General features: G+C 47.1%; 1 protein-coding gene across 1 annotated transcript; it reads left to right on the forward strand.

Annotated features, from left to right (window-relative positions):
• Positions 1–314: 314 nt before the first annotated feature.
• Positions 315–4,912, forward strand: LOC116950768 (proteinase-activated receptor 2-like). Its single transcript, XM_032968824.2, has 2 exons — positions 315–1,448; positions 2,229–4,912. Exons 1-2 carry the CDS (start codon positions 1,385–1,387, stop codon positions 3,443–3,445), a joined length of 1,281 nt encoding a protein of 426 aa, XP_032824715.2. The 5' UTR covers positions 315–1,384; the 3' UTR covers positions 3,446–4,912.
• The last annotated feature ends 3,285 nt before the right edge of the window (positions 4,913–8,197 follow it).

Consider the following 8,197-nt stretch of genomic DNA (forward strand, 5'->3'; position numbering starts at 1 on the left):
AACTTGTGGCGTCTCTAACTTGGTGTCTCTAACTTGTGGTGTCTGTACCTTGTGGTGTTTCTAACTTGTGGCGTCTGTACCTTGTGGTGTCTTTAACTTGTGGTGTCTCTAACTTGTGGTGTCTCTAACTTGATGTCTCTAACTTGTGGTGTCTCTAACTCGTGGTGTCTCTAACTTGTGGTGTCTCTAACTTGTGGCGTCTCTAACTTGTGGTGTCTGTAACTCCTGGTGTCTCTAACTCGTGGTGTCTCTAACTCGTGGTGTCTCTAACTTGGCGTTTTCCCATCGAAGTGCTTCTCGTTTCGTCTCTCAGTGTAAACTACAAGCTGGCACCCACTCCACGATTCATTTAAAAATGTTCAACATTTGTTCCAATCTTCTTGTCAATGTCCGTGTTTCTGATTCACGCGTCGTAGCAGGTGATATACGCTGATGAAAAACGTCATTCCTATGCACACTGGTATGCTGCTTTTCATGATTTAGTTCAGTTCTCTGTGGCATCAACCCAATGTTGTGGTTATTTCCAACCTCTGTTTTACCTGCTAAACATATAAGGAAACAATTCCCACGCTGGTAGATTAATCTATTCAGCAAAGTTGCTGTGCTTTTTGGACCTTCTACAAGTACAACCACAGCCAAAGACCGTCAGCAGTGGCAGAAGCTACAGGACATTGCAGCCAGGGAATGTGCAATCTAACAAGAGGAAAATAAAAACAACTAGATTTTAAACGAAACCTCAACACATACTGCCAACAAGCTAAACAATTAATTTTGCAGTGGAACAAAATGACCGGCGTGATGTGTCTTAGCCAAACAGGATGTGTTTGTTTATAAAAGTCCCGTTTTCGAGAAAGGCGTGCGTCATGAAAACAGTACAACATATGGTCAATTAACAATCACACGATGCGAATGTGTGTCTCATTCTGTTATAGATGTGGCATACTGGCATTTTCTTTACGTAACAAGATGATGCTGGCGATTACAAGATTTTACAAGAAATGTATTCAACGTAGTTTTTGCATGGCTATCTGAAATACAGTGGCCTTCGGATAGGATTGTTAATCCCGATGTACACTAACGATCCATTCCCGTTCCTTCCATCCCCTTGATGGTTCCGATGCCTACTTGAGCCTGCGGTGATAGTGTAAAACAATAAGCTGGCTGGCTCCAACAGGATACAACTATACGCAGACCGGCTCCATCCAGTTTCTGTCCACCTCTAAGGTCCATATCGGACGTTCCTGCTACTTTCCCACTCGCTCGCCTTCCTCCTCCTCCTCAGTCACCACCCCACCCCGGGCAAGAATAAAAAGCTGCAGACACGCTTCCGGCCGGCCAGAACCCTCTTGTGACTTTCAGGAGTCACGCCGTGAGCTGCAGAGACATGGATCGGAGATGCGCGCCTATGCTTGCTGCCTTGCTGTTGGTGACGGTGGGCGCACAGAGCGGTGAGTGGTTCGAACGCACGGAATATATGGCCAATGCCGCTGTTGGAATTCACTTTCTAAATTTAACTCCATTGCAAAAGATGCGATTTAAATTGGTTAAATACTGTCGTGGAGAGCAGCGGCTTTAGTGGGTCGTTTAAATACTCTGTTACGGACCCAAAGACCCGTGTTCGATTCCCAGCCTTGGCTAATGTCAGTGGTAAGTGATGGCTGAACCGGTCATGGGCTATCTCCATATAGAGTTGGCGAAAATACATTAAAACCACAAATTCCAGGAACAATTTAATGTAGATACAAATGACCAATTCATTTTGTTGTGTCATTTATATAGAAATGACCGATTACTTGTGGGTGTCTAATTTTAATATAAATTTACAAGTTACAAATGTAACGACATTTTATTTAAATGACACGTCATGTACATGTAATTCAGAGCGAACGGCATGTAGGCCTGCCCGCTTCAACTCACAAGGACCAGCGTGGTGAAGTAGGATCAAACAAACCTCATGGCCGACACGGCATGAGGAGGCCTCTATCCAGCAGTGGATTGACAAAAGCGCTAAATAAAGTTGTATTAGTATGAAATGCCATCGTGTAGTTAATTTGACCATAGCTCACCATGCTGGTGAGTGCGGTTTGGTGAAGATGTGGAAGGAACCAGGACCGATTCGAATATCACCCACCACTGACGTTAGCCGCGGCTGAGAATCAAACTCAGGTTTCTGGGTTCGTAGCGCAGCGCGCTGAACCACCGCATGATCTTTCTCTTCGTATTTGCAGGCGACCACATGACCGACGGTCGGGAGATGTATGGAAACGACACCATTTTCCTAAGGACATTCGGAGGCACGTACAAGCAGGTGGGACACAACGGTTCGCAGAACGGCGAAGACTTCGACATCAATAGCGTGCTGCGCGACCAGCAGTCGCAGGAGAAGGCCCGCCTCGAGGGCTCCGCATGGCTGGAGGTGAGCCATGAAGTCGAAGAGCAACTATCTGGCTCCATCACCACGGTCCTTCTGCCCACCATTTACATCCTGGTGTTTGTGGTGGGCCTCCCTTCCAACGCGCTGGCCCTGTGGGTGCTGTGCTTCCGCGTCAAACCCAAGAAACCGTCCACGATATACATGATCAACCTGGCCGTGGCCGACCTCTTGTTCATCCTCTTGCTGCCCTTGAAGATCACCTACCACCTCAGAGGGAATGACTGGCCGTTCGGTAAGATCGCGTGCCACGTCTTCCTCACCTCCTTCTACGGCAACATGTACTGCTCCATCCTGCTGCTCACGTGCATCAGCGTGGACCGGGGCCTCGCCATCGTCTACCCGATGCAATCGCTGCAGTGGAGACGCAACCGCTACGCCATGGGCATCTGCGCGGGGACGTGGGTCGTCGTCCTGCTGTCCACCGTGCCGCTGCAGCTGGTGAACCCGCTGGCGTACATCGACAACCTGCACATCACCACGTGCTACGACGTCTTCCCGATCGACACGCTCCCGGGGTTCCTCTTCTACTACTACACGGCGCTTTGCGTCCTCTGCTTCCTCGTGCCGTTCCTCGTCACGGTCGCCTGCTACGCGCTCATCATCCGCTCGCTCGCTCGCACGCTCAGGGACGGCGACGGAAACAAGCGGACCCGCTCCATCCAACTCGCCGCCCTCGTCCTCCTCACGTTCGTCCTCTGCTTCGCGCCGAGCAACATCGTGCTGCTGCTGCACTTCGCGCTGCTCCGGTACAAGGGCGCAAGCGACCTCTACATCGTCTACATGCTCTGCCTGAGCTTCAGCAGTCTCAACAGCTGCCTGGACCCCTTCGTCTACTACTTCATGTCCACGGAGTGTCGCCGCAAGCTGAGCTGGAAGGTCAGAGGGCTGGCCAAGGGCGTCTCCAGCACGTCGCGGAGATACTTCAGCAGCTTCAGCACTCACACCACCAGCGGATCGACCTACAGCAACGGCAGCTCCAGGTCAAGCCGCCAGCTGCTGCCCTCCGGTTGAGCGGGTCCCGCCAAGAGTGGCCCACACACCGCTTTTCCACTTGCACCTCCGAGCCGTGCTAGCACAGGGGCCAGCACGATGCGGATGATTTTCCACTGGTATTTTACCGAGCCGAGCCGGAACCGAGCCATGCTACGCTGACCTCACAAGACGTATGAATCTGCCTGAGGGCCAAGCTGTGTATAAAAACAGGGTCACAAGCACATTTAGTCACAACACAGCATCGCCACGCCACGTACATGCGTCTTGAAGTCACGTGTTGCATGCCTAAGCTCGTGCAGTGGAAAAGCAACCCGCACTTCTCCTAACCAGTGCCGCGCTGGATCGGTATAGCTCCGGAACAGCTTGGATGTGCAAGTGGGAAAGAGGCATTAGTTTCCATCCAAAATACCCAGAAAGGGTACAGATATCACTCGTCACTGATATTAGTCTTGGGCAGGGATAAAACTGAGGTTACTGGGTTCAGAGCACAGTGCACTAACTCACTGAGCCACCTCTCCTTCCGAATCAATGCAGTATTGTGCTCTCAATGATACAGCCCTCATAGGCACGTACGGCATCCACAGCTGTTAGCAGCTTGCGCTTTGAAGGGTTCATTGTGGTTTTATCTGCGTTGTTCCAGTTATATGTGGTTTCCACTCGTTTAAAACGTGTTGTTTTTCCTATTATTACTGAAGCATACGTATATAATTATGCATGGTGACATACCGTCCATTAAAAAAAACAATATTACTAACATACAGTATGTTGATGTTTCTAAACCTGCACAGGTATAACAATAACACCAGTATTGTAACACAATAATAATAATAATTAGCGTTCCCTAGCCAAGAATGCCTCACTGAGTCTCAAGACTATTTTTTTAAGGAAGGCCCTGCATTGGAATGTTTTGCCAATCCCACGAATTAGTATTTCGCTTCATGTGGGAAGGAAACCAGAGGACCTGGAGAAAACCCATACATATGATGGGGTAACACTCCACGTTCTGCACAGGTATAGGTAATAATCTATTGCTGTACTGGCAATCACCTGGCCAACTCGTCCTCCAACAACTGGTTTCCCAGGTAGTTTCCCATCCAAGTACTAAGCAAGCTGAACCCTACTTAGCTTCCAAAATCTGATGATATCGGCCACATCCCAAGGGATTTGGTCAGTCAACCTGCATGTTTTATCCTCGGCCATTCTGATGCATTTTAAATAAGTGGCCTTTAGGCACCAAACGAAAATCTACCCGAGACCCTGACCTCGATATGTACAGCCTCTGTAGCCCCAGCTCTGATATACCGAGGCATGGCTGTGGTTGGGAGGAGCACGCTGCTTGTATGTCATAATGTTCACGCTTGGAGATATGCTGTATTTATGAATAAGTTATAATTATACCAAACACACACATTTCCCTTAAGCTCTGTATCCTGGATATTGTTTACTGTTAATGAACAAATAAACGCTGACGTGATAAACATAAAATACGGCCATTGACATTCTATGTCCCATTGTTATTTTATCCCGTAAGAATACACAGAACGGAGCGGTGCTGGACGTCCAGGCCATTGTTATTCGTGCGAGAATGATCGTCACCATGTCTTCATGCGCCGCAATCAAACGCGACACAGGCGTTGCCACCTTCGGGACGTAACAAAATATGGACCAATATCACGCAACTGAGCTTGAAAATCAAACATCCTGGCGAATTTAGTGTTTGGGACAAGGGCATCACACCATGCACGCTATTTGAGGAGTCAAAATAGTAATAAAGTGCACGGGCGTTGCAATTAAAAAATGTGCTGCCCGTTGACTATGTATGGTGGCATCTCTAATACAGTAGAGCCTGTAATATAGTTGATGTCCTAAATACACAGGGGTGGGAACATTGTATTACTTTGGGCCGATTACGATGTTCATATCTCTTTAAGAACACCTCAGTCTAAACTAAACCTTTTTTATTTTACCAGGTAAGGCCCACTGAGCTATACGGCTCTTTTTCAGAAGTGACCTGGCCACAAATGATAGCTCAACGAATGTGGCTTATCGTGTGGAAATCTATAGCAGCCAAATACTCGAAACGCATGAAGGGAAAACATTGGAGAAAAGTCCACGCGACCACGGGGGGGAACACGTAAACTCCAAATATATCACGACGTTTCGATCGCAACACAAGCAGTCGTCCTCAGGCGGAAAAAATAATCCATCAGTGGAACTGGTGAACCAGGAAGAAACACAGCGAGAGAGCTGTTACAACAACAAGAGGTTCTATATGTGGCGAAGGGCAAGCAGGCGGGGTCTGAGCTGGAAAGGAATTCCATCCCCGCACGCAAGCACGTCAGTTGTGTTAATGGGGGAGATTAGGGAGGGAGAGATTAGGGAGAGAGATTAGCATGAAATGAGCTTCCGTCGTCGCATAAGAGTATCGCCCCCGCATATGCGCACAACGGCAGTGTTAATGGGAATTTAGCACTGTGTTGATGGGAGAGATTAGGCAGAGAGATTAGGGGGATTAGCAGGTTAATGTCATGTCTATGTGTAACACAAGCTGCGGCGCTGCCAACTGCGCTGTGAGAGGCAAGCGCGTCCACGCAAGAGAACCACCGCAACGGTGGTCGCACCAGTGAGACACACAGCCCATCACACAGCCAGAAACATCGATACATCGAGGCTAAGGGAGCAGAGGTACTGGCAGTCTATAATGTAGACTGCAGCTTGGTTCTTGACCTCGGTGAGTGTACTGGCAGTCTATAATATAGACTGTAGCCTGGCTCTTAACCTCGGTGAGTGTACTGGCAGTCTATAATGTAGACTGTAGCCTGGCTCTTAACCTCGGTGAGTGTACTGGCAGTCTATAATGTAGACTGTAGCCTGGTTCTTAACCTCGGTGAGTGTACTGGCAGTCTATAATGTAGACTGTAGCCTGGTTCTTAACCTCGGTGAGTGTACTGGCAGTCTATAATGTAGACTGTAGCCTGGTTCTTAACCTCGGTGTGTACTGGCAGTCAATAATGTAGACTGTAGCCTAGTTCTTAACCTCGGTGAGTGTTCTGGCAGTCCATAATGTAGACTGTAGCCTGGTTTTTAACCTCGGTGAGTGTACTGGCAGTCTATAACGTAGACTGTAGCCTGGTTCTTAACCTCGGCGAGTGTTCTGGCAGTCTATATTGTAGACTGTTGCCTGGTTCTTAACCTCGGTGAGTGTACTGGCAGTCCATAATGTAGACTATAGCCTGGTTTTTAACCTCGGTGAGTGTACTGGCAGTCTATAATGTAGACTGTAGCCTGGTTCTTAACCTCGGTGAGTGAACTGGCAGTCTATAATGTAGACTGTAGCCTGGTTCTTAACCTCGGTGAGTGTACTGGCAGTCTATAATGTAGACTGTAGCCTGGTTCTTAACCTCGGTGAGTGTACTGGCAGTCTATAATGTAGACTGTAGCCTGGTTCTTAACCTCGGTGAGTGTACTGGCAGTCTATAATGTAGACTGTAGCCTGGTTTTTAAGCTGGTGAGCGTATTGGCGGTCTATGATGTAGGCTGTAGCAATGGTTATTCAACTGAGCGTTATAACCAGACTACAGTCTACATTATAGACTGCCAGTGCACTCACTCCGAGTAAGAACCAGGCTCCAGTCTACATTAGTTTTTTAAATTTTCTTTTTATTCACTTTATTTTTATTATTATGTTTCTATCTACGTGACTTTACCGAAAGAATCAAAGAATATGAATTTCTGCAGTCACGACAGTTTTAAGTCAATATTATTTTAAGTTACTTCACACCTTACATTATACGTATTTAAATCGACGTCTAAGCATTAATTGTGCAATTACGTATTTAATTGTAACACCTGGATAATCCCTTGTGGTGGAACATCTCGTTTGCAAAGATGCCCATGGAATAATAAATAATAAGGCTGAAAAAGTGCTGAATTTGGTGTTCATGGAAATTACGTGGTTTTTTTGTCCAGAATGTGGTATAATATCTGGCTATCCCACCCCTGAATAATCCGGTATTTCGAGAACACAATATAAGCTATATGTATGTAAAAACTTTTTTCGCACCTCACATAGCCAACCGTGTTAATCGGAGGTGCATATTTGTATTTTAACTCATTAACAGAATGTTATTTTCACGTATAGTCAATCACTGCAAAGGACGTTATTTTTGTTGCAAGCATGTTTTGACGCGTATATGTTGGCATCGGACGAAACGGTAGCAAAGCGGAATGCACACTTTGTCATATAAACTGCGCCAGCTGAATTCGATTCCCTGCAACGGCTAACATCAGTGGCGAGTGATGTCCAACACGTTCCTGTGCCTCCCCGCACTGACCAGCATGGTGAAGTATGGTCAACGAAGCGAACCACCGCAATTTGTTAATGTGTAGCAACAAAGCGAAGTTACAGTCCAGCAGAGGTCGCCTGTTCGATTAAATTTCGCGGTGCGGCAGCGCATAACAATGGAGAAACTTTCTTTAAATCTACCCCGACTCTCTCCATCCAGCAGTGTGCATGGGTCACACCACAGTCTGTCAACAGATCACTGTTCATAGTTCATAGTTAGTTCATAGTTTATTTATTTGGTATAGCCCTGTGAGCCATTCGGCTCTTGAAATCGGGTGCAACCTCAACAAACAAAAATACATGAACAAGAAAACATCTTAAAGTGATTATGTGACTGTGCAAACATAAAATCCAGGGAAAAAAAAACATCAAAATAGTCCTGAAACAGCACCATACACCAACGGTGGGCTAAAGCGTGGGAACTC

The sequence above is a fragment of the Petromyzon marinus genome, chromosome 40 (genome assembly GCF_048934315.1).
Source record: "Petromyzon marinus isolate PM22_M1 ecotype Great Lakes invasive population chromosome 40, UKy_Petmar_22M1.pri1.0, whole genome shotgun sequence".
In the NCBI taxonomy this organism is placed as follows: domain Eukaryota; kingdom Metazoa; phylum Chordata; class Hyperoartia; order Petromyzontiformes; family Petromyzontidae; genus Petromyzon; species Petromyzon marinus.

Excerpts from the sequence above, each read along its gene's own strand:
- LOC116950768 (XM_032968824.2), top strand. The coding sequence starts at position 1,385 with ATGGATCGGAGATGCGCGCCTATGCTTGCTGCCTTGCTGTTGGTGACG. Across the intron at positions 1,449-2,228 it reads GACGGTGGGCGCACAGAGCG|GCGACCACATGACCGACGGT; the intron begins GTGAGTGGTTCG and ends TCGTATTTGCAG.